This window comes from Salmo trutta, chromosome 38 (genome assembly GCF_901001165.1).
Source record: "Salmo trutta chromosome 38, fSalTru1.1, whole genome shotgun sequence".
In the NCBI taxonomy this organism is placed as follows: domain Eukaryota; kingdom Metazoa; phylum Chordata; class Actinopteri; order Salmoniformes; family Salmonidae; genus Salmo; species Salmo trutta.
Window position 1 is genome coordinate 31,509,407 of NC_042994.1, and position 27,728 is coordinate 31,537,134.

At 41.4% G+C, this 27,728-nt stretch overlaps 1 protein-coding gene across 1 annotated transcript in view; it reads left to right on the forward strand.

Annotated features, from left to right (window-relative positions):
* The first annotated feature begins 11,059 nt into the window (after window positions 1-11,059).
* The window catches only part of LOC115178595 (zinc finger protein 431-like), a 20,039-nt gene continuing 3,370 nt past the window's right edge, over window positions 11,060-27,728 (forward strand). Inside the window, exons 1-6 of the mRNA XM_029739849.1 lie at window positions 11,060-11,688; window positions 12,216-12,313; window positions 12,440-12,623; window positions 13,559-14,244; window positions 22,532-22,561; window positions 22,697-22,874. Coding sequence (XP_029595709.1) covers window positions 11,427-11,688; window positions 12,216-12,313; window positions 12,440-12,623; window positions 13,559-14,244; window positions 22,532-22,561; window positions 22,697-22,874 — 1,438 coding nt within the window. The 5' untranslated portion in view covers window positions 11,060-11,426. The remainder of the gene's footprint in view (window positions 11,689-12,215; window positions 12,314-12,439; window positions 12,624-13,558; window positions 14,245-22,531; window positions 22,562-22,696; window positions 22,875-27,728) is intronic.

Genomic DNA, 27,728 nt, shown 5'->3' on the forward strand with positions numbered 1-27,728 from the left:
ATAAAGGAGTTTCCACAGCCATTTCTCACTAAAATGTTTTTACTGACAAAAAGACCCCACCACGTCAAACGAACTAACAAATCGTCTGTCGACATTTATAAAATTGTTCTGACATATCCTGTTTCCATCAGCCCGGTCATTACTTTTGAAATGGTTGGATCAATATCCACCTTCATGATATGGATGAAGCCTGATTTGGAATGTCTGAGTAGTTCTATCTGATGTCATAATAACCCCTCTGATAATCAAGTGATATTTGGAATGTCTGAGTAGTTCTATATGATGTCATAATACACCCCTCTGATAATCAAGTGATATTTGGAATGTCTGAGTAGTTCTATCTGATGTCATAATACACCCCTCTGATAGTGATCCATTTGTTCCATTGTTTCCATTTCAGTTGGTTTCCCACTCTGATGATTTATATCTGACAGAGGGGCTTTAAAGGAATAGTATGGTGACATCTTAGTGGGGCTTGAAATAAATAGGATTATTAATTATAAACTCCTACAGCAACAATACACTGCAGCTTTGACATCAAGAAGAGAATGGGCTGATGGGTGGTGGTGCTACTCTATAGGTAAGGCTGTCCAATATGAATGTTCAATACACACAATAGGTTGATCGGTTGTCTGTTAGCTAGCTGCTACAGTCCAATATGAATGCTCAATACACACAATAGGTTGATCAGTAGCCAGTTAGCTAGCTGCTACAGTCCAATATAAATGTTCAATACACACAATAGGTTGGTCAGTAGCCAGTTAGCTAGCTGTTACAGTTCAATATGAATGTTCAATACACACAATAGGTTGATCAGTAGCCAGTTAGCTAGCTGCTACAGTCCAATATGAATGTTCAATACACACAACAGGTTGATCGGTTGTCTGTTAGCTAGCTGCTATGTCTTTAGCAACACAGCTCGCTAACACAGTGTCGTGTCTTTGGCTATGCCAGATTAAGTGATATTTCATGCTATTCTATAAAATCCTTTCTCTGTAATTAATATTACCTGATTAAGCTAATCATGTAAATGTAATTAACTAGAAAGTCGGGGCACCACGGAAGAACGTTTATAGAGCCGTTATCTTCCGAATAAACTCTTAAAATACTTAGTAATCTTTTACATCGATAGCAGTCATCTTAATCATCTTATTTTCAGTCTCATAATGAAAGTTGTAAATTCTTGGTTATCTTCACGAACCCTGGCTAACAAGTTGAATCTGCAATACAAAATTGGGTTTAATTATTTATTTACTAAATACCTAAACTAATCACACAGAATTACAAATACACAGAATACAAATGATGTCATACAGAAAACGTCCCTGGTGGACGGAACCTGTATGATGGCTGGTTACACAAAGGAAAGGGGGTTGGGCTTGAATGAAAGAGCGGGAAGACTTAGGAACAAAGAAACAGCAGCTATGCTATCGTAAATACAGTATCTTATGCATTCTAAATTACCGCCCATTTGGAAAAGGAAAATACAATAAATATTTACTCTGAGCTGCGCTTCGGTAGATTGGTCGTAGATGCTGGCCAGGTTGGCCAACAGATCTTCCTGTCCTCGGAAGAATGTCTCTGGTGGTAAATTGGATACGTGTTGGTATCTTCGTCTGTTCGTTGTTAGACTGGATCCGTCGTCCGTCCTTTCCTAGCCCACGTCTACAGCGGCCGCTGCTAACTCAACGGCTAGGAAGTATCACTTCTGTAGTGAATAAGCTCAAAGTTCATACCATTTGCCACCAAAGCTCACGCCGAGGTTGGCTTAGTTCTGTACTTGACGTGTGTCCTTCTAACGTAGAGGCTGTAGACCTCACGTACTGGAACCTGTGGTTATCTTTTCGTCAAAGGCTTATATAGTGGAGAGGGGGAAGGATGTGTTTCATCGTTTATAACCCCTGTCTCTTCACAGGGGTGGGCCACTGATCAAGCAGGGCACTTTCCTTATGAAAACCCAATTATCTCATTTGGAAGCTAAAATTACATTTAATCTCCTAACAAACAATTTCAATACCAAACATTTCAATTGCATAACAATTCCATGTGACTCTGATAACTAGAGGGTGTATACTTTCCCAGGTACAGTTTATGTCGTCCTGTCATCAGTCATAATGTCTCAGATGACAACCGAACTGACATCCATACTCATTACGTTCCAAAGCATATTTCCAACTGGTTTTATTACCAAAATATGGTTCCTTTCCCCATTTGTTTGATGTTCCCAGACCCACAGGCCAACGTCATGACAACAGCTAACACAGCTTGCTAACACAGCTCGCTCTCGCTAACACAGCTTGCTATCAACAAAGTCAAAATGCCCTCCAGGCCTGGTGGTGACAGCAGTACACTACAACCACTATTTACCAGAACTTCCTGAGGGAAAATAATTAGGCTGGATTTTAGAGACAGCAGCATACCACCCTGCATCCCACTGCTGGCTTCTCCAGCTAAGCAGGGTTGGTCCTGGTTGATCCCTGGATGGGAGACCAGATTCTGCTGGAAGTGGTGTTAGAGGGCCAGTAGGAGGCACCCTTTCCTCTGGTCTAAAAACAATATCATGGGCAGTGATTGGTTGACATTAGCCTGTGTAGTTTGCTGTCTATTGGATGGGACATTAAACTGGTGTCCTCTCTGTGGTCACTAAAGATCCAATTGCACTTATAATAAGAGTAGGGGTGTTAACCCTGGTGTCCTGGCTGAATTCCCAATCTGACCCTCATACCATCACTGTCACCTAATCATCCCCAGCAATTGGCTCATTCATCCCCCCTCCTCTGCCCTGTAACTATTCCCCAGGTATTTGCTGTAAATGAGACTGTGTTCTCAGTTGAGTTACCGGCTTAAATAAAAAAATAACCATGTTCCTGTCCAAATTCTATTAATTAGGATATATACTGTGCCTTCAGAAAGTATTCAGACGCCTTGACTTTTTCCACATTTTGTTACATTACAGCTTTACTCAAAAACATATTTTTTTAAATTCCCCTCATCAATCTACAGTTGAAGTCGGAAGTTTACAGACACTTAGGTTGGAGTCATTAAAACTCGTTTTTAAACCGCTCCACAAATGTCTTGTTAATAAACTATCGTTTTGGCAAGTCGGTTAGGACATTTACTTTGTGCATGACACAAGTCAATTTTCCAACAATTGTTTACAGACAGATTATTTCACTGTATCAATATTCCAGTGAGTCAGACGTTTACGTACACTAAGTTGACTGTGCCTTTAAACAGCTTGGAAAATTCCAGAAAATGATGTTATGGCTTTAGAAACTTTTGATAGGCTAATTGACATCATTTGAGTCAATTGGAGGTGTACCTGTGGATGTATTTCAAGGCCTACCTTCAAACTCAGTGCCTCTTTGCTTGACATCATTGGAAAATCAAAAGAAATCAGCCAAGAACTCAGAAAGAAATTGTAGACCTCCACAAGTCTGGTTCATCCTTGGGAGCAATTTCCAAATGCCTGAAGGTACCACGTTCATCTGTACAAACAACAGTACGCAAGTATAAACACCGTAGGACCACGCAGCCGTCATACCGCTCAGGAAGTAGACCCGTTCTGTTTCCTAGAGATGAACGTACTGTAACGACCCTGGGTTTATAAGCGCGGAAATCGACTCTGCCGGACGAGCATGCTTTTTCGGCACAGTCGATAGCGCGCCGGACTTCGGGCTTGAAGGTCGAGGGTTCGAGACCTGCTCCCTGCCTGTTCATTACAGTACTTTGTTGCGAAAAGTGCAAACCAATCCCAGAACAACTGCAAAGGACCTTGTGAAGATGCTGGAGGAAACAGGTACAAAAGTATCTATATCCACAGTAAAACGAGTCCTATATCGACATAACCTAAAAGGCCACTCAGTAAGGAAGAAGCCACTGCTCCAAAACCGCCATAAAAAAGCCAGACCACGGTTTACAACTGCACATGGGGACAAAGATCGTACTTTTTGGGGAGATGTCCTCTGGTCTGATGTAACAAAAATAGAACTGTTTGGCCATAATGACCATCGTTATGTTTGGAGGAAAAAGAGGGAGGCTTGCAAGCCAAAGAACACCATCCCAACCGTGAAGCACGGGGGTGGCAGCATCATGTTGTGGTGGTGCTTTGCTGCAGAAGGGACTGGTGCACTTCACAATATAGATGGCAACATGAGGAAGGAAAATTATGTGGATATATTGAAGCAACATCTCAAGACATCAGTCAGGAAGTTAAAGCTTGGTCGCAAATGGGTCTTCCAAATGGACAATGACCCCAAGCATACTTCCAAAAATTCCAAAGTTGTGGCAAAATGGCTTAAGGACAACAAAGTCATGGAGTGGCCATCACAAAGCCCTGACCTCAACCTATAGAAAATTTGTGGGCAGAACTGAAAAAGTGTGTGCGAGCAAGGAGGCCTACAAACCTGACTCAGTTACACCAGCTCGGTCAGGAGGAATGGGCCAAAATTCACCCAACTTATTGTGGGAAGCTTGTGGAAGGCTACCCGAAACATTTTACCCAAGTTAAACAATTTAAAGGCAATGCTAGCAAATACTAATTGAGTGTATGTAAACTTCTGACCCACTGGGAATGTGATGAAAGAAATAAAAGCTGAAATAAATCATTCTCTCTACTATTATTCTGACATTTGCCCTTGAGTGGCCGAGCCAGAGCCCGGACTTTAAAATAAAGTGGTGATCCTAACTGACCTAAGACAGGGAATTTTTACTAGGATTAAATGTCAGGAATTGTGAAAAACTAAGTTTAAATGTATTTGGCTAAGGTGTATGTAAACTTCCGACTTCAACTGTACACACAATACCCCATAAAGACAAGACAAAAACAGGTTTTTAGAAATTGTTGCTAATTTATATATATATATATAAAAAAAGGAAATATAACATTTACATTCGTATTCAGACCCTTTACTCTGTACATTGTTGAAGGACCTTTGGCCGCGATTACAGCATTGAGTCTTCTTGGGAATGACACTACAAGCTTGGCAAACCTGTATTTGGAGAGTTTCTCCCATTCTTCTCTACAGATCCTCTCAAGCTCTGTCAGGTTGTATGGGGAGCGTTTCTGCACAGCTATTTTCAGGTCTCTCCAGAGATGTTAGATCGGGTTCAAGTCTGGGCTCTGGCTCGGCCACTCAAGGACATTCAGAGACCAGAGACTTGTCCCGAAGCCGCTACTAAGTTACAGTTACTGCGTTGTCTTGGCTGTGTGCTTAGGGTTGTTGACCTGTTGGAAGGTTAACCTTCGCCCTCAGTCTGAGGTCCTGAGCGCTCTGGAGCAGGTTTTCATTAAGGATCTCTGTACTTTTCTCCGTTCTTCTTTCCCTCGATTCTGACTAGTTTCCCAGCCCCTGCTGCTAAAAAACATCCCCACAGCATGATGCTGCCACTACCATGCTTCACCCTAGGGATGGTGCCAGGTTTCCTCCTGACGTGACGCTTGGCATTCAGGCAAAGAGTTCAATCTTGGCTTTATCAGACCAGAGAATCTTGTTTCTCATGGTCTAAGAGTCCTTTAGGTGCCTTTTGGCAAACTCAAATATGGGCTATCATGTGCCTTTTACTGAGGAGTTGCATCCGTCAGGCAACTCTACCATAAAGGCCTGCTTGGTGGAGGGGTGCAGAGATGGTTGTCCTTCTGGAAGTTTCTCCTATCTCCACAGATGTATTACAATGTATTTGGCTAAGGTGTATATAAACTTCCGACTTCAAATGTATATGCATGAAAAGAAAGTTGTTTAAAAATTTTGGAGAGGTTTTTGGACACTATAGAGGAGGCCTAAGTCTTGTTATGGATAAATGTCTATAAAGAATGACTGGTATTAGATATCTGATCCATTGTCGGGGCACATGTTGACAAGATGTTGGGGAATCACTGGAGGGGGATGTTGACACACTGAGAATCTCAGTGTACAGCTCAATAAACACAATAGGAATTTTGTTACATTTCAGTCTTCTGTGATGTATTTGAAGTGTCATATTGGGATGTAAACTCAGATATGAATACATTTAAACTATATCTGACAAGATACTGGTGGCTTATTTTTTTAAGTCCATAAACATGTGTGTGATGTGGATACTTTTGTTTCACAGTAGATTTGTTTAAGACTACCAAGAAAACACACTGTGTGCCCCTGACTTAGCCTGTGTTAAAATGATCTGTTTAAGTCATTAGTAAAGGGCACATTGTTAAAGACTAGAATTATATATTTTTTGTGGTCTATATCCTGTCAATCATTTATTCCTTCATAAATAGAAAACGTATGTGTACCTAAACACAGCATGTCTGCAAGGGCCCCTCTAGGTTCACAATCTCTTGACCATTAAATCTGGATAGCTGACAACTATTTTTTTAAAGGGTAAAGTGATCTGTTTAGGTCGTCAGTAAAGGAAGCATAGTTAAAGAGTACAATGACCCTTTCAAAGAGGATGGTGTGAGGCCTGTGGGGCTTTTTTTGGGGGGGGGGGGGGGGGGTCGTGGACAAATCAGAATTAGTTGGGTAACATAGATAATTAAGATGTTTTATTAGTATAATATGCTTATTTGAGGTACTTGTCATTAGAAAGTGTCCATTGGACTCTGGTGTCTTTTCAGTTGCACGTCTACCTTAGCTGGGGCTCAGACACTTGGGGCCCAGAGAGGGGAGAGGTCAGACTTGTCGTCATGGGAATGTCTCTTTACCTATTTCTTAAACCATGTGAAGGGATGGCGTGATTACTGGGGAACCAATGACTTGTCTCCACAATGTCTGTGAGCAAGTCACTCCCTCCTTTTGTTTATTGTGGGGAGGATTATGGCAGTAAATGGACCCTTGTATGTCCTCTTAGATCTCACACTTATCCTGTGATAATATATGGCCTAGAGACTCACTCCCTCCAGTGAGCCTGTCCAGGAGTGGGGGTCAAGAGGGGGTTTGCTTGAGATGGGAGTATCTAGAGTTGACAATTGATATATGCCATTGGATGAAATAGTTCTGTTCAATACCGTACCAGGGAGGGACGGTTCTAAGGAGACCAGATACTGGGCTATACCATTAATCCTGTTGACATAGCAGTTACTGTCTGATGTGTTTTATTGATATCTGTCATACAAAACTTAACCTTTGTGAACTGTTACTAAGTATCTGTGGTTTGTCAATGTACGTTGAAGGGGCTGTATCGTTGCTATAAAAGATCCCTGTAGCAATTCTGTAATCACCTTCCTGGTTCATTCGAGAGAATGCATTATTGGGGGTCAAGAACTTTTGCAAAAGTATCTTAAGTATTAAAGATGTAGTTTAACTCGGACTGGTGTGTTTGTAACTCCTCATTTGGTAATGCGGAAATTAGCCACCACAGGGGGGACTTTTGGGGGACTGAGACATCCCACATATTTTACATCAAACACATTTCTTTAAGCTCAACATCAATCACCAGGACATTATTTATTTATTTTTTAATTCAAACGTGTTTTACTTCATAGAAACAGCTGCACTATAAAGTTACATAATCACACACTAAATATGGTGAGACGATCCGGAGAGGATGTCATTAACAGGTCAACGAGAGGACAACCAGTGGACACAAAAAAACACATCAATCACTTTTAGACAACAACCGTCTAATATATTCTCTCTCACAAACAATATCTCACTGGGCAAAACTGGTTGACTCAACGTTGTTTTTTTTCATTTGTTTGTTTTTAAGGGGTGAATCAGATTAATATTGCAGAAGGATTGTTGCTTCCATCAATGTAATTGTCTGCATCATTTCCAATCCCCCCCATCTCTTTTTTTTGTAAATATATATCCATATACATACACATATGCATACATATACACATATATACATACACATACCTGTATAGATATACATACTTTTTTAGAATATACCTTTATTATTCCCCGCAAACCCTACCACCCTTCCCCCAATTGGAGTAAACTAATAAACAATAACACTTAGGCTTCTACCTTCAGTTTATACAACTTATACACATTTTACAGACACAATCTATTTTACAATAGTTATATTTTGTTTGTTTTTAGTCGTTCCTCTATTTCTGATGTCCATCCAGTTTGATTTCTATTTGTAACTGCTATTTCACAACATTTCTGAACCTACATCCATTTTACAGACCCCGTATGTTTTACATGGGTTATCTTGTTGTTATTAGTCCCACCCTTCAGCTCCATTCAACCCCTCCCATCTATTTCTCAACATCATCCATTTTGGATTTCTATTTGCCATATATTTTTCAACTGTGCTGTGATGCTTCACAAAAGTACTGAGCCTTTCTATTCTCATAGCTTCTACAGATTGTAAATTAAAAACAAACATTTTTGCTAAAATACTAATTATATTATTGATTGATTGACTATGGCTTTTGAAATCACCCAGTATTGCTATCTGCAGCGTTAGTTCTAGGCAAATGTTGCAATTCTTCAGCCATTCCTGGACCTGCGACTAAAAACGAGCTACACATGGACAATACCAAAATAAATGATCTAATGACTCTGCCTCCTCACAGCAGAATCTGCAGAGCTGGGAAGATTGTATCCCCCATATATATAACATTCTATTAGTTGCAAGAATTTTGTATAGTAATTTAAATTAAAAAAATTGATGTTTTGAATCCAGCGCTGTTTTGCGTATCAATTCATAAACCTTGTGCCATGGAATGGGTACATCGAAAATCTCTTTCCAACTATTTCGCAATTTATACGGCACAGCTGTCAGTTTTTTGGTCCTTAAATGAAATTGGAATATGTTTTTATTTATCACACTTTTCTTTAACCATTTATGTTCTTTAATGCAGGGCCGACATACAAGTTCCTTACTTTTTTCCCCTTCTACTTGCCTCTTCCATTTTTGTGGTAATGCTGCAATTAGTTGGTTGTAATTTTGGGTAGAGCAGACATTTCCATATGTCTGTGTTAGCTGCATGTGTGACATAACTCCACCAGTCCTATTTATGATATTATTCACTAAAATTATACCTTTTTTTCTATTTTTTTTCTTCTGAAAATACGTTTTGTTTTATCAATTATTATATTTGAGTTTAACCACAATATTTGTTGTACCATGGCTATATCCAACCCAACTCCATGTGTTGCCACTATCATGTATCCTACCATGACTATATCCAACCCTACTCCATGTGTTGCCACTATCATGGATCCTACCATGACTATATCCAACCCAACTCCATGTGTTTCCACTATCATGTATCCTACCATGACTATATCCAACCCAACTCCATGTGTTTCCACTATCATGTATCCCACCATGACTATATCCAACCCAACTCCATGTGTTGCCACTATCATGTATCCTACCATGACTATATCCAACCCAACTCCATGTGTTGCCACTATCATGTATCCTACCATGACTATATCCAACCCAACTCCATGTGTTTCCACTATCATGTATCCTACCATGACTATATCCAACCCAACTCCATGTGTTGCCACTATCATGTATCCTACCATGACTATATCCAACCCAACTCCATGTGTTTCCACTATCATGTATCCTACCATGACTATATCAAACCCAACTCCATGTGTTTCCACTATCATGTATCCTACCATGACTATATCCAACCCAACTCAATGTGTTGTAACTATCATGTGTCCTACCATGACTATATCCAACCCAACTCCATGTGTTGCCACTATCATGTGTCCTACCATGGCTATATCCAACCCTACTCCATGTGTTGCCACTATCATGTATCCTACCATGACTATATCCAACCCAACTCCATGTGTTGTCACTATCATGTGTTCTACCATGACTATATCCAACCCAGTTCCATTTGTTGCCACTAAAGCTTTTCCATCAACCAGAAGATGGTTGTCATTAGCATCATCGCTAACAGCTACACATAGTGGTAGACAAATGCACTCAGACAGGGGGATTTCCGGGCTGTTTCCTCTTCAGAAAGTTGAAGGAAAATACAAATCACTGTGGCGAATTTAACGACGACTTGCAGGCAGTGGGTTTAGAATAACTATGACAAAAAATTCATACAAATTATACCACCACCCAAAATGGCACTTTAGAGACTGGAAGGGTAAAGGGACATGTGCTCTTTAAAGACTAAAAAGCAGCATTCCTCAAGAGAGGATGGCTTTCACTTCAGCAGTGATAAATTCATGAACTTCTTTGACGAAAAGATCCTGATCATTAGAAAGCAAATTACGGACTCCTCTTTAAATCTGCGTATTCCTCCAAAGCTCAGTTGTCCTGAGTCTGCACAACTCTGCCAGGACCTAGGATCAAGGGAGACACTCAAGTTGTTTAATTCTATATCTCTTGACACATTGATGAAAACAGTCTTGGCCTCTAAACCTTCAAGCTGCATACTGGACCCTATTCCAATGAAACTACTGAAAGATCTGCTTCCTGTGCTTGGCCCTCCTATGTTGAACATAATAAACGGCTCTCTATCCACCGGATGTGTACCAAACTCACTAAAAGTGGCAGTAATAAAGCATCTCCTGAAAAAAAAACCTTTGACCCAGAAAATATAAAAAACGATCGGCCTATATCAAGTCTCCCATTCCTCTCTCAAAAAAAAGAAAAGCTGTTGTGCAGCAACTCACTGCCTTCCTGAAGACAAATAATGTACACGGAACGCTTCAGTCTGGTTTTAGACCCCATCATAGCACTGAGACTGTACTTGTGAAGGTGGTAAATTACCTTTTAATGGCGTCAGTCATGTTGCCTTTTGCAAAGTGAGCACTGCTTCATGTGGCAATACCAACACTCACCTAAATAGTCCATATGCCACTGGGTGAGAGAAGTTTTCATTGTTTTTGGGCATCATTATGTGAGGTGTTATTATGTGTTGTTAGTGATGAGCCTTGGTCAATTTATCTCTGAATATGCCACCCTCTTCAATCTGTCACCTAATCCTGCCTAATGGGCAGGTCAGCCCTGGAGTAAAGTATTGGCTGTAAGAAGTAAGAGAAAACATAACATCTGGTTGTTTTTAATGACTTCTTATGACATTGTTTGCCAGAATAAAGATTGAAATTAAGATTTGTTTTCCAATCTGCGTTACCCACTCCAGCCAGCAGATGGCGATGTGAGTATTTCAGGTGATGCTTCTTGCGTGACGTATAATCTAGTGGACGGAACTGGAGGCTTCTTCAACAGCGACAAAAGGCTTCCGATTCAACTAACGTGGTGGTTTGCTAGCCAACATAAAACCTAAACATTGAAGCGCTTTCGAACAATCTTGTGTATATTACTCTTTAGTGTTTTAAACATAATTCTGTTTACCTATCTACTAGTTCATTACAACGTAATTTGCTTGTTAAATTAGAAAATGTGTTAACTTAATACTGCACTGCACTAGTCTAATCTCCCGGAGCATGAGTTCACTAAACTAGACGGAGAAAGAAGCTCTGGTGAAAGAAGACGAAGAAGCATTCAGAATGAAAAAGGAGGAAGAGGAGGCTATCGCTTTGAAAGAAGAAGAGGATGATATTACAGTGAAAGAGGAAGATGGGAAAGAGGTTGTCAGAGTGGAAGAGGAGGAGGTAGAAGCTTTCAGAATCAAAAAGGAGGAATATGCCATAACATTGAAGGAGGAGAATGTAGTGAAAGAAGAGGAAGAGGAGGCTATCTCAATAAAAGAGGAGGAAGACGTTTTGGGAGTGAAAGAGGAGGAGGAGTCAAAATATCCGATTACCACCAGTGAGTACTGTCTTAAAAACAGGGGCACAAACTATGCAGTTGTTGAACTAATGTGTGGTTTTAAAGGGCCATTCTACTGAAGTTATACACTTGAATATGTTGTTCAGTACTGTAGGAATTGTTTAAGGGGCAATCTGCCATTGGTACATATATTTTGGGGACTTTTTGAATTCTCCATGTGGTGTATATTAAAGTGCACTTTAACTAATATAACAGTCTTTTAAAATTCAATATTGGAGCATAATTTCTACTTAAAATATGAAAGGGATGCAAAAGGCACCCATTTTATGGAACAACCATTTAACATTTGCATTTGGAAAAAGTACCCAATTGTCATACTTGAGTAAAAGTAAAGATACCTTAATAGAAAATGACTCACCCTTTCACATTTGCATCACAAACAATATATTTAAAAATCATGATGATTTTTAGGCCCTTTTTAGACATAATAATGCCTCTTGTAAGACTCTGTGATTGTAATAGAAGATCATAAGTTTACCATCTGTTTGATGTTCTCATTCACACAGGAGAGAGACATGACTATTGTGGATCCTCTAGGGAGCCTCAACAACATCCTGATGCTGACGAGGCAGAGAAGAGTTTCTCCAGATCATTACACCAGATGGTACAGCTTGGTCTGGTCTAGCATACAGCTTGCTCTATCAGGGTCTGGGCTGGGTTTCTGTAAAGCACTTTATGATAACAGTGACATCAGCATCTATAATGATATGTGTCCCCTCTTTATGATTAGCAGGACAACGCTAGCTCACCCCCTTCCACCCTCCCAGAGTCCCCATGTCGTGCCTCTCCTGGTAGCGCCTTACTGCTGGGTATGAAGAGGTTGTCTGTGCTGCTGGTGGACTGCAGGAAAACAACAGGGCTGAGTGGAACTGTGAGAGAAGAAGAGAAAAAAGGATCAGATTTGACTCATCAAAGTAAGTGCTGTACTTTAGTTGTAAAAAATAAACAATATCTGCCCACTGGTATCTGTTCCCAGTAGGGCTGTCCCCGACTAATACAAATACAGCTTTGCACACTCTTGGCATTCTCTCAACCAGCTTCATCTGGAATGCTTTTCCAACAGTCTTGAAGGAGGTCCCACATATGCTGAGCACTTGTTGGCTGCTTATCCTTCACTCTGCGGTCCAACTCATCCCAAACCATCTCAAATGGGTTGAGGTTGGGTAATTGTGGAGACCAGGTCATCTGATGCAGCACTCCATCACTCTCCTTTTTGGTCAAATTGCTCTTACACAGCCTGGAGGTGTGTTTGGTCATTGTAATGTTGAAAAACAAATGATAGTCCCACTAATCCCAAACCAGATGGGATGGCGTATCGCTGCAGAATGCTGTGTTAGCCATGCTGATTTATTGTCCCCGGCACAAGGGGCACCTGTGTAATGACTATGCTGTTTAATCAGCCTTGATATGGCACACCTTGATGGATTATCTTGGCAAAGGGATGTAATCAAATTTGTGCACAAATTTGGAGAAAAATAAGCTTTCATGCATATCGAAAAAGTCACATTCTGTACCATACAGCTAAGAAGGTTATATATTTACAACCACCTGCTTGATAGGAATCAAAAAGAAATGTCTGTGCCTTGGGTATCATAGAACTGTCTAGTTGTTTGTGTTGATTTCTAAAACAGAATGAATCAAATATTCATGTAAACATATTATCAGTAATTACCAGGAAGCTGTACAACATTTGTTTTAAAATCACACCAAGATTGTTTTACATTTTTAAATGTTAAAAACTTGCCTCTGGTTATTGAGGTATCTGATTTGGATAAAACCTCATAGCAAGGCAGTTTTATCATGTGGAGGTTTCATTCAGGTCTGTCTTTAAATAAACACTCTTTGGCAGGAGAAAAACCAAACTCGGAGGAACCAGAGCCAGAGACGTCCAAACCAGCTACACAACAACACCTCTGCTCCCAGATTCAAAAGAGTTTCATCAGGTTAGGAAGCCTGAAAGCTCATGAGCGAATGCACACAGGGGAGAAGCCACACCATTGCGCCCACTGTGGAAAGAGTTTTAAAAGGTTAGTTAACATGAAAAGACATGAGAGGATACACACAGGGGAGAAGCCTTTCCATTGCTCCCAGTGTGGAAAGAGTTTTAAGCGGTTAGACACACTCAAAGCTCATGGGCGAATACACACAGGGGAGAAGCCATACCATTGCGCCCTGTGTGGAAAGAGTTTTAGCCAGGTAGGAAACCTGAAAGCTCATGAGCGAATACACACAGGAGAGAAACCTTTCCATTGCCCCAATTGTGGAAAGCGTTTTAGCCATGTAGGAAACCTGAAAGCTCATGAGCTTACACATACAGGGGAGAAGCCTTTCCATTGCGCCCAGTGTGGAAAGAATTTTAAGAGATTAGCCACACTTAAAGCTCATGAGCAAATACACACAGGGGAGAAGCCATACCATTGCGCCCTCTGTGGAAAGAGTTTTAGCCAGTCAAGAAGCCTGAAGGAACACATGAGACTGCACACAGGGGAGAAGCCTTACAAGTGCTCAGACTGGGAAGACATATTGCTCATCACAGTCACTTAAAAGTCATGTTAAAAGCAACACAGGAGAGAATAATGACTTCTCCTTGAGTGTAAATTGATATTTCACATCACATTGACTTAAAATTCATCAGAGAACATACACAGTGCTCCCATTGTCTTATATTGTTGACTGAGAATGAGAATATTCAGACTGTAATGGAAAATGTTAATTGTATGTGTGTCCACATAACTGAGTATGTGACTAACCTTGTGAAACGGTCCTATTATAATCTCCTTTTCCGGTGAATATCATCCTTTGTTGCAAACCAGCTGTTTGCACCTGTGTCCTTGTAAGAATAAAGTCCCTCCCAGGAACAGGAAACTATAAAGATATTTGCTCATCATCCAATGCTTCAGGAATTCAGACTGTCTACACTGCTCTGTGTAACTCTGTTATTCTCTCTGAGCTCAGAAATAAAGAATCTTGGTTTGACTTGGACTCCACCCAACTTGCAACCTAAATCCAATGACAGGTGATATTTTGTGTTGATTTCATGTTGAATTTACTTTAGTTGAGGACTCAAAGAAATGTAAATAGAAACTAGATGTTGAACTGACGTCTGTGCCCAGTGGGCTGGTTTGAATAAACGGCAGGTGTTGGATCAATATCCACCTTAGTAGGTTACGGGATCATAAAATGGCAGCCATCTAATTCAGCGGCGTTCTTCACATATGATCTATTACATCATAAAAGTCTAATAAAACGTATACAAATATGTCATAGAGAATTCATATTTACTTTATATACTTTATAATATGGCTATATACAGTCGTATGAAAAAGTTTGGGCACCCCTCTGAGGCTGCATAATAATTTACTCTGTCGTCACAGAAAATGATCACAGTGGCATGCCATTCATTTTCTAATAAAAGCTGAGTACTAGGGTATTGTCCAGACAAAGTTTTTTAGTGTCGCAATATTAAGTTGTATGAAATTAAATCAGATGTGAAAAACAGGCTATGCAAAAAATTTGGGCACCCTTGTCATTCTGTTGATTTGAATACCTGTAACTACTTAGCACTGATTAATTGGAACACACAATTGGTTTGGTGAGCTCATTAAGCCTTGAACTTCATAGACAAGTGCATCCAATCATGAGAAAAGGTATTTAAGGTGTCCAATTGCAAGTTGTTGTTCTCTGACTCTCCTCTGAAGAGTGGCAACATGGGAGCCTCAAAACAACTCTCCAATGACCTGAAAACAAAGATTGTTCAACATTATGGTTTAGAGGAAGGCTACAAAAAGCTATCGCAGAGATTTAAGCTGTCAGTGTCCAGTGTGAGGAACATAGTGAGGAAATGGAAGACCACAGGCACAGTTCTTGTTAAGGCCAGAAGTGGCAGGCCAAGTAAAATATCGGAGAGGCAAAGGCGAAGGATGGTGAGAACGGTCAAAAACAGCCCACAGACCACCTCCAAAGACCTACAACATCATCTTGCTGCAGATGGTGTCACTGTGCATCGTTCAACAATTCAGCGCACTTTGCACAAGGAGAAGCTGTATGGGAGAGTGATGCGGAAGAAGCCTTTTCCGCACACACGCCACAAACAGAGTCGCTTGAGGTATGCAAACGCACATTTGGACAAGCCAGCTTCATTTTGGAATAAGGTGCTGTGGACTGATGAAACAAAGATTGAGTTATTTGGTCATAACAAGGGACGTTATGCATGGCGGCAAAAGAACACAGTGTTCCAAGAAAAACACTTGCTACCCACAGTAAAATTTGGTGGGGGTTCCATCATGCTGTGGGGCTGTGTGGTCAGTGCCGGTGCTGGGAATCTTGTTAAAGTTGAGGGTCGCATGGATTCCACTCAATATCAGCAGATTCGTGGGAATAATGTTGAAGAATCAGTCACAAAGTTGAAGTTATGCCGGGGCTGGATATTTCAACAAGACAACGACCCAAAACACTGCTCAAAATTTACCTGGGCATTTATGCAGAGGAACAAGTACAATGTTCTGGAATGGCCATCCCAGTCCCCAGACCTGAATATCATTGAGAATCTGTGGGATGATTTGAAGCGGGCTGTCCATGCTCGGCAACCATCAAACCTAACTGAACTGGAGATATTTTGTAAGGAGGAATGGTCCAAAATACCTTTATCCAGAATCCAGACACTCATTAGAGGCTATAGGAAGCGTCTAGAGGCTGTTATTTTAGCAAAAGGAGGCTCTACTAAATATTGATGTGATTTTTCTATTGGGGTGCCCAAATTTATGCACCAGTCTAATTTTGTTTTGATGCATATTGCACATTTTCTGTTAATCCAATAAACCTCATTTCACTACTGAAATTTTACTGTGTCCATCAGTTATTTGATAGATCAAAATGAAATTGCTGATCCAAACACCCAATTATTTATAAATGGAAATCATGGAAATTGTCAGGGGTGCCCAAACTTTTTCATACGACTGTATATATATGTACTGAACAAAAATATAAACACAACATGCAACAATTTCAATGATTCACAGTACATATTCATATACATATATGGAAATCAGTCAATGTCAAATTCATTAGGCCTGATCTATGGACTTCACATGACTGGGCAGGGGTGCAACCATGGGTGGGCCTAGGAGGGCATAGGCCCACCCACTGACGAGCCAGGCCCAGCCAATCAGAATTTGTGTTTCCCCACAAAATGTCTTTATTACAGAGAGACATTCTACTCGGTTTCATCAGCTGTCCAGGTGGCTGGTCTCAGTCTCCCACAGGTGAAGAAGCAGGATGTGGAGGTCCTGGGTGGGTGTGGTTACGCGTGGTCTGCATTTGTGAGGTCGGTTGGACGTACTGCCAAATTCTCTAAAACAACATTGGAGGCAGCTTATGGTAGAGGAATTTACAGTACCAGTCAAAAGTTTGGACACACCTACTCATTCGGGGGTTTTTCTTTGTTTTTACTATGTTCTACATTGTAGAACAATAGTGAAGACATAAACTATGAAATAGCACATATGGAATCATGTAGTAACCAAAAAATTGTTAAACAAATCAAAATATTTTAGATTCTTCAAAGTAGCCACCCTTTGCACACTCTTGGTATTCTCTCAACCAGCTTCATGAGGTAGTCTCCTGGAATGCATTTCAATTAACAGGTGTGCCTTCTTAAAGTTAATTTGTGGAATTTCTTTCTTTCTTTTGCGTTTGAGCCAATCAGTTGTGTTGTGACAAGGTAGGGTGGTATACAGAAGATGGCCTATTTGGTAAAATACCAAGTCCATATTATGGCAAGAACAGCTCAAATAAGCAAAGAGTAACAATTGTCCATCGTTACTTAAAGGCACGAAGGTCAGTCAAACGCAGTGTCTTTGTGAGATGCGAGTAGGTGAATGGATGATCTCCGCATGTGTAGTTCCCACCGTGAAGCATGGAGGAGGAGGTGCGATGGTTTGGGGGTGCTTGGCTGGTGACGTCAGTGATTTATTTAGAATCCAAGGCACACTTAACCAGGTTGGCTACCATAGCATTCTGCAGCGATACGCCATCCATCTGGTTTGCACTTAGTGGGACTATCATATGTTTTTCAACAGGACAATGAGCCAAAACACAGAGTGAAGAAAAAGCAACCAATAAGTGTTCAGCATATGTTGGAACTCCTTCAAGACTGTTGAAAAAAGTATTTCAGGTGAAGCTAGTTGACAGAATGCCAAGCGTGTGCAAAGCTGTCAAGGCAAAGGGTGGATACTTTGAAGAATCTCAAATATAAAATATATATACTGAACAGAAATATAAATGCAGCCTTCCGAGTGGCGCAGCGTCTAAGGCACTGCATTGTGCTAGCTGCATTAATACAGATTCTGGTTTGATACCTAGCTCTGTCGCAGCCGGCCACGACCAGGAGAGACAATTTGCCCAGCGTCGTCCGGGTTGTGGGAGAGTTTGCCTGGTCAGGATGTCTATGTCCCATCACGTTCTAGCGACTCCTGTGGCGGGCCGGGCGCAGGCGTGGGAATTGTGTCAAGAACCAGTGCGGTTGTGTTTCGGAGGACGCATGGCTCTTGACGTTCGCCTCTCCCGAATCCGTGCGTTGCAGCGATGAGACAAGAATAACTACCAATTGACATAAATTGGGGAGAAAAAGGGGGTGAAAAATATAAATATAATAATAATCATTTTTAAAAAGTCTGCCATAAATATTTCACTTTTTTTTTCTTTACCCAAAATATCATGACATTAGTGATTAGTCAAAATGTAAAAATGTGTGAACATCTAAATCAACATTGTGTCGAACTTGAGAATACGGGGAGATGTTACTGATGTGCTTTGTGTCTGTCTCAAATGTAAAAAATATATTTTTTTTTTTTGATAATTACTTATTTGCTTAATTTAGGTTGAATGAAGTGTGTTGGTCGCATTCTGTATCATACAGCTATGAAGGTTATATATTTAGAACCACCTGCTTGATAGGAATCCAGTGACGTCTGTGTCTCGAGTGTCATAGAACTGTCTAGTTGTTTGTGTTCTGACTTCTAAAACAGAATTAATAATTAATGTTAACATATTACCAGGAAGCTCTACAACATCATTTGTTTTAAAATCACAACAAGATTGTTTTAAATTATGAAATGTTTGAAAACTGACCTCAGGTTATTGAGGGATCTGATTTGGATTAATTTGCTACAGATTTTCATGTGAATATTCTCAAATCTGCATGAAACAATTTATGCTTTTTCCCACCAGAAATGTTTCTATCAAACAGATTTATTGCAGATAAAAGGCTTTGAGTGATTACGTAGTGCATTCCCATGTACCGAATGAAAAATACAAGTTAAATGGGTTTCCATCTCATTTTCACACGACTGCAAAACCCTTTGGATAAAAGTGTCTGCTAAACGGCAGATATATCCACTGATTATACCAAACATTTAGAACAACTTCCTAATATGGAGTTGGACCCTCCCCTTTTCCCCTCAGAACAGCCTCAATGTGTTTGGGCATGGACTCTACAAGGTGTCGAAAGCTTTCCACAGGGATGCTGGCTCATGTTGACTCCAATGCTTCCCACAATTGTGTCAAGTTGGCTGGATGTCCTTTGGGTGCAGTGGAGGCTCCTCAGAGGAGAAAGGGGAGCCCCATCCTCCTGAGTGATTTTCAGAAAAAGGAAAATGGTAAAACATTTAGAAAGTTATCCTTTTTAGATAAAACTATACTAAATATAATCACGTCACCAAATAATTGATTAAAACATAGTATTTTGCATCCTCCTCTGGGAACATTGACTTCAATACAAAACCTAGGAGGCTCATGGTTCTCAAGCCCTTCCATAGATTTACACAGTAATTATGACAACTTCCGGAGGACGTCCTCCAACCTATCACAGCTCTTTCAGCATGAACTGACATGTTGTCCGCCCAATGAAAGGATCAGAGAATAGATCTGGTACTGAAAGCATAAGCTACAGCTAGCTAGCACTGCAGTGCATAACATGTGGTGAGTAGTTGACTCAAAGAGAGAAAAAGACAATAGTTTAACAGTTTTGAACAAATTGGGAGTAGCAAGAGAGAGAGAGATTTCGTCATTTATTTTTCAGTTTCACTTACTTAGCTAGCAAATGCAGCTAGCAAGTTTAGCCTACTTAAACACCCGGCTCAAACAGAGGGATGCTATGTGACTCAAAAATGTTAGCTAGCTGGCTATGACTATCCAACACAACACTGGAACTCTTCCAAGTCAGGGTAAGCTTTTGGTTTTACAAATGTATTGCCACCGGGGCCCGGTGTAAGTGCTAAACTGCTTACTGACTGTATACTGTAACGTTACTGCATGATTATAGCAGGATCCCTAACGTGTTAGTTATATTAGCTATATTGTCGACTATGATGTTACTTTAGCTAATATGGTGACAACGATGGAGGCTGTGTGTTTCAGTTATGATATGGTTTGGCTTGTAAAGGTTTTTTCTCCTGGTCACATACAGCTGATGTGTTGTGCATTGAAGTACAGAAGCAAAGGGAAAAGGTGATAAGAGGAGAGAAGGAATACAATGTGGCAGTTGTGAAAGTGAACTGTTTATTCATGATTGTTGTTGAAAAACGTTTCTTAAACAGAACAAAACCGGGATAACATACCTGAATTTGTCAAATCAAATCAAACCTTATTTGTCACATACGCTGAATACAACAAGTGGAGGAGAGAAGGAATACAACGTGGCTGTTATGAAAGTGAACTGTGTTTACGCGTGATCAGGGTTGTTTTCATTCTGCCGATTCTGTTGACAAACGTTACTTAAACGGAACAAAACCGGGAGAAACATACCTGAATTTGTCCGATAGAATCTCTTGTTTGAAACTGTAGGACTAATGATTACACCCCATATCAGCTAGATGCAGGCAAGAGTGCAAGGCAGTATTGAATGTGCCAATATATTTTTCACATTTTTCTCCCTGTGTGCACCTATGTTGTAAACTGTCATTCATAGACTAGGTTGGAGCAACCTCATGATGGTTATAGTTAAAATGTGAGTATCATGTAGTAGCCTAAACCTACCATTGTTACATTGAACTGTGTTAATGGAATATGAATGACAGTCATCTAATATGCTGTAATAGAAATAAGGCCATGCTCATGAAAAAACGAATCGTCCTGCCTCATCTTAAACGGCACTGTTAGGATGGTGGACCATTCTTTGTACACATGGGAAACTGTTGAGCTGGAAAAACCCAGCAGCATTGAGGTTCTTGACACAAACCGGCGGCCTTGGCACCAACTACCATATCCCGTTCAGACACTTAAATATTTTGTCTTCCCCATTCACACTCTGAATGGCACACATACACAATCCATGCCTCAATTGTCTCAAGGCAATAAACATTGTCTCCCCCCTTCGTCTACACTGATTGAAGTGGATAGTATGGTCACATCTAGATTAAAACAAATGTCAAAAATGAACAGAGTAAATGTGTATTAACACACTACCTATTCATAGAAGTATTTAATCATAATCTACATATTCATATTAAGCTTCTACGTCTGTGTACAGGAAAGTATTATTTGTAAGACGTAAGAGAAAATATATCAGTTTATTGTTAAATTATTATGACGTTCTTTCCAATACAAAAAGTGTAGTAACTATTGTTTCCAAACTACGTTACCCACTCCAGTCAGCAGATGGCGATGTGCGTCTTTCATGTGACGCTTCTTGCGTGACGTATAATCTAGTGGACAGGACAGAAGGCTTCTTCAACCGCGACAAATGGCGTATAACGGACTGGACGTATAATGGACTGGACGGGACGCTTCTTCACGAACGACAACACCGCTACTCTTTCAACCACCTCGGTAGCTTGCTAGCCAACATACAACTGAAAGATTGGCGCTTTAGACCATGTTTATGTACATTAGCTAATCTCAGTGTTTAAAACACAGTTCTGTTGACGTATCTAGTGGTTACCTTTAACCTAATTTGCTTGTTCAATTTGCAAACTTGTTAAATATTGATGCTGAGCCTAGTCCTAGGCTAGTCGCTAATGCTAACTAGCTAGTTAACTTGCTAACATCCCTGACCATGAGCTCACTAAACTACTCATCCCCTGCTAAAGAAGAGGATGTCTACTGGACGGAGAAAGAACCTCTGGCGCTGAACATTGTCGTGAAAGAAGAGGAAGATATTACAGTGAAAGGAGAGAAAGAACCTTTCAGAATGAAAAAGGAGGAAGAGGAGGTTGTTATAGGAAAAGAAGAGAAAGAACCTTTTAGAGAGGAAGAGGATGCTCTCTCAATAAAGGTGAAGAATGAAGACGTTTTGGGAGTGAAAGAGGAGGAGACAGAATATCTGATTAACACCAGTGAGTACTGTCTTAAACAGGGGTACAAACTATGCAGTTGTTGAACTAATGTGTGGTTTTAAAGGGGCATTCTACTGAAGTTATACACTTAAATATGTTGTTCAGTACTGTAGGAATTGTTTAAGGGTCAATCTGTCATTGGTACATATATTTTGGGGACTTTTAAATTAGATTTATTGAATATTCCATGTGGTCTACATTAAAGTGCACCTCATCTCATGCAACAGGCTTTTAAAATTCAATATTGGAGCATAATTTCAACTTAAAATATTGAAGGGACACAAAATACACCCGTTTTGTGGAACAACCCTTTAACATTTGCATTTTAGGCCCAGTTTAGATATATTAATGCCTCTTGTAAGACCTTATGATTTTAATAGACAGTCGTAAGTTACCACCTGTTTGATGTTCTCATTCACACAGGAGAGAGACATGACTATTGTGGATCCTCTGTGGAGCCTCAACAACATCCTGATGCTGACGAGGCAGAGAAGAGTCTCTCCAGATCAGAACACCAGATGGTACAGCTTGGTCTGGTCTAGCATACAGCTTGCTCTATCAGGGTCTGGGCTGGGTTTCTGTAAAGCACTTTATGGCAACAGTGACATCAGCATCCATAATGATATGTGTCTGTGTCCCCTCTTTATGGTTACCAGGACAACGCTAGTCCTTCCTCCCTCCCGGAGTCCCTGTGTCGTGCCTCTCCCGGTAGCACCTTACTGCTGGGTATGAAGAGGTTGTCTGTGCTGCTGGTGGACTGCAGGAAAACAACGGGGCTGAGTGGAACTGTGAGAGGAGGAGAAGAGAAGAAAGGATCAGATTTGACACATCAAAGTAAGTGCTGTAGTTTAGTTTGAACAAATACAATAGATCTTCCCACTGGTATCTGTTACCAGGACAACCAGCAGAGTTCTGTTAGTTGACATGAAGATAGACTGGTGGATATGGATGTTATGAATATCATAACACTGAAAAAGGTTTCTGCCAATGAACAGAGTTCTGTTAGTTTTGGGGCGGCAGGTAGTCTAGTGGTTAGAGTGTTGGGCCAGTAACCGAAAGGTTGCTAGATCGAATCCCCGAGCTGACAAGGTAAAAATCTGTCGTTCTGCCCCTGAACAAGGCATTTAACCCACTGTTCCTAGACCGTCATTGTAAAATAAGAATTTGTTCTTAACTGACTTGCCTAGTTAAATAAAGGTTAAATAAAAAATAACAATAAAAATAGTTGACATGAAGATAGACTGGTGGATATGGATGTCATGAATATCATAACACTGAAAAAGGATTCTGCCAATGAAAAGAGAGAAGCCAGTAGACCATATAAAACCTTGATGAAAGTTAGCTTTAGAGAGAAAGTTTCAAGATGATCTGATGTAAGGTGCATGTTTTTAAAAACATTTCCTAAAATCATTATGGCTGTTACATTGCCTGTCCCAGTCAACCCCCCTGTCTTTACAAGACTGTAGAACACACAAACTAAACTCAAGACACTTCAATGTGGTCTGTATTGCTTCATTAACATCTGATCTACACAACTTGTTAAAAATGGCAAATATATATTTTTAAACAAGCTCCGTCCACCTTTTCTAAAAGCCATGAAATATGATTGAATGAAAAGCTTTTTTGTGAGACTCTCTAATGGACAAAATTCATTTAATTTCCTACTTTAACAGGTCAAAATAAAGCCTGAACTCCAACATATAGACCTTACAGAACATGGTTTCATTTGGAAATGACTAACTTTATTAATTTCATGTGTAACTGACGCCAGTGTGCTGCTAACAGTTTAGTTTCCTCCACTGTCCCCATACTGGACTCAAACTAGTGATCCTCTGCTTCTCAACACATCACCTTGACAATGAACTGATTGAAGTTATACAAAAGGTACCAGTTGGATAGCTCCATCTGTGACGTTTCAAGCTCGCTGTGGAGTGATCTTACGGCACGTTCTTACCTCCGTTACACATGTTCAGGTTGACTTTCCCACGGAATCGACCATATATGAACGCTGCCCTGCATCCCCACCATCACACAATTACAGTTGTTGTTTACACAACCAAAAAACAGTCGATTACAAATCTGGATCAAGTGGGAATAATTATTTTTGCTAACGTTTCGCTTTGTCATTATATGGGTAGTTTGCTGAGGATTTATATTTATCACACAATTACTATTGTTGTTTACGCAACCCAAAAAATAAAAGCCTTTTGGACCTAGACGTGGTGCTCCGGTACCGCAGCAACCCTATGACTAGGGTGGCTGCTCCACTGCAGCCCCGTCGATGAGAATGGGGGTGTGCAAGGTCCTCCTTTTCCTGTAGTCCACAATCATCTCCTTTGTCTTGATCACGTTGAGGGAGAGGTTGTTGTCCTGGCACCACATGGCCAGGTCTCTGACCTCCTCCCTATTATGTAAACATGATCTAATATAAATAATATAAAGTGGCAAGTGATAAATTGATTACATCAATTTTCCCATTATTAAAGTGGCTTGAGTTGAGTCAGTATGTTGGCAGCAGCCACTCAATGTTAGTGATGGCTGTTTAACTGTCTGATGGCCTTGAGATAGAAGCTGTTTTTCAGTCTCTCGGTTCCAGCTTTGATGCACCTGTACTGACCTCGTCTTCTGGATGTTAGCGGGGTGAACAGGCAGTGGCTCGGGTGGTTGCTGTCCTTGATGATCTTTTTGGCCTTCCTGTGACATCGGGTGGTGTAGGTGTCCTGGAAGGCAGGTAGTTTGCACCCGGTGATGCGTTGTGCAGACCTCACTACCCTCTGGAGAGCCTTCCGGTTATGGGCGGAGCAGCTGCCGTACCAGGCGGTGATACAGCCTGACAGGATGCTCTCGATTGTGCATCTGTAAAAGTTTTGAGTGTTTTTGGTGACAAGCCGAATTTCTTCAGCCTCCTGAGGTTGAAGAGGCGCTGCTGCGCCTTCTTCACCACACTGTCTGTGTGGGTGGACCATTTCAGTTTGTCCGTGATGTGTACGCCGAGGAACTTAAAACTCTCCACCCTCTCCACTACTGTCCTGTCAATGTAGATAGGGGGCTGCTCCCTCTGCTGTTTCCTGAAGTCCACGATCATCTCCTTTGTTTTGTTGACATTGAGTGTGAGGTTATTTTCCTGACACCACACTCCGAGGGCCCTCACCTCCTCCCTGTAGGCCGTCTTGTTGTTGTTGGTAATCAAGCCTACCACTGTAGTGTCGTCTGCAAACTTGATGATTGAGTTGGAGGCGTGCATGGCCACGCAGGCGTGGGTGAACAGGGAGTACAGAAGAGGGCTGAGAACGCACCCTTGTGGGGACCCAGTGTTGAGGATCAGCGGGGTGGAGATGTTGTTACCTACCCTCACCACCTGGGGGCGGCCCGTCAGGAAGTCCAGGACCCAGTTGCACAGGGCGGGGTTGAGACCCAGGGACTCGAGCTTAATGACGAGTTTGGAGGGTGCTATGGTGTTAAATGCTGAGCTGTAATCGATGAACAGCATTCTTTCATAGGTATTCCTCTTGTTCAGGTGGGTTAGGGCAGTGTGCAGTGTGATGGCGATTGCGTCGTCTGTGGACCTATTGGGGTGGTAAGGAAATTGGAGTGGGTCTAAGGTGACAGGTAGGGTGGAGGTGATATGGTCCTTGACTAGTCTTTCAAAGCACTTCATGATGGCGGAAGTGAGTGCTACGGGGCGGTAGTCATTTAGCTCAGTTACCTTAGCTTTCTTGGGAACAGGAACAATGGTGGTCCTCTTGAAGCATGTGGGGACAGCAGACTGGGATAAGGATTGATTGAGTATGTCTGTAAACACACCAGCCAGCTGGTCTGCGCATGCTCTGAGGATGCGGCAGGGGGTGCCGTCTGGGTCTGCAGCCTTGCGAGGGTTAACACGTTTAAATGTTTTACTCACGTTGGCTACAGTGAAGGAGAGCCCACAGGTTTTGTTAGCGGGCCGTGTCAGTGGCACTGTATTGTCCTCAAAGCGAGCAAAAAACTTGTTTAGTCTGTCTGGGAGCAAGGCATCGTGGGCCGCGACGGGGCTGGTTTTCCTTTTGTAGTCCATGATTGACTGTAGACCCTGCCACATACGTCTCGTGTCTGAGCCGTTGAATTGCGACTCTACTTTGTCTCTATACTGACGCTTAGCTTGTTTGATTGCCTTGCAGATGGAATAGCTACACGGTTTGTATTCGGTCATGTTTCCGGTCACCTTGCCCTGATTAAAAGCAGTGGTTCGCGCGTTCAGTTTTGCGTGAATGCTGCCATCAATCCACGGTTTCTGGTTGGGGAATGTTTTAATAGACACTGTGGGTACACCGATGCACTTGTTAATGAACTCGCACACCGAATCAGCGTATTCATCAATGTTGTTGTTCGACGTAATGCGGAACATATCCCAGTCCACGTGATCGAAGCAATCTTGAAGCGTGGAATCCGATTGGTCGGACCAGCGTTGAACAGACCTGAGGGCGGGAGCTTCCTGTTTTAGTTTCTGTCTATAGGCCGGGAGCAACAAAATGGAGTCGTGGTCAGCTTTTCCGAAGGGAGGGTGGGGGAGGGCCTTATATGCGTCGCGGAAGTTAGAATAACAATGATCCAGGGTTTTGCTACCCCTGGTAGCACAATCGATATGCAATCTTTGGTTTCAAACGCAGAGTAGGTGAATGGATGATATCCGTATGTGTGATGGTGTGCGGGTACTTTGCTGTTGACTCTGTCAGTGATTGATTTAGAAGGCACACTTAACCAGCATGACTACCACAGCATTCTGCAGCGATTACGCAATCCCTTCTGGTTTGCGCTTAGTGGGACTTTCATTTGTTTTTCATCAGGACAATGACCCACCACACCTCCAGGCTGTGTAAGGGCTATGTGACCAAGAAGGAGAGTGATGGAGTGCTGCATCAGATAACCTGGCCTCCACAATCCCCCGACCTCAACCAAATTGAGATGGTTTGGGATGAGTCGGACCGCAGAGTGAATGAAAAGTAGCCAACAAGTTCTCAGCATATGTGTGAACTCCGTCAAGACTGGTTGGAAAATCATTCCATGTGAAGCTGGTTGAGAGAATACCAAGCATGTGCAAAGCCGTCATCAAGGCGAGGGGGGGGCTACTTTGAAGAATCTAATATATATTTTGATTTGTTAAACACTTTAGGTTATGTGGCAAACCTCTTCAAAGCTTTTATCTGTGGGTCGGCTCCACCTTCTGAGGGTTCCCCTTGCTTCTGGGAATTGTAGTTTTGGCAGTCGGCCATTTTGTGATCTGTAGTTCTGATCGGGGTGGCCATTTTAGTGATCGGGCAGAGCCCGTTTATTAGTTCTGCCCTCACATATCTGCCATTTATCACTCGACCCCCTTCTTTGCCACAGTTACTACAGGATTCCTTATGTTTATTCATAGTTTTGATGTCTTTACTGTTTATTCTACAATGTAAAAGTAAAGAAAAACCGTTGAGTAGGTGAGTCCAACATTTTGACTGTTACTGTACATAAGATTCCATGGCAACAGCTCCAGTGGACATTCCTGCAGTCAACATACCAATTGCCCGCTCCCTCTGAGACATCTGTGGCATTTTTGTGTGACAAAACTGCACATTTTAGAGTGGCCTTTTTATTAGTGGTAGCATGAGACGGAGTCTACAACCCACACAAGTGGCTCAGGTAGTGCAGCTCATCCAGGATGGCACATCAATG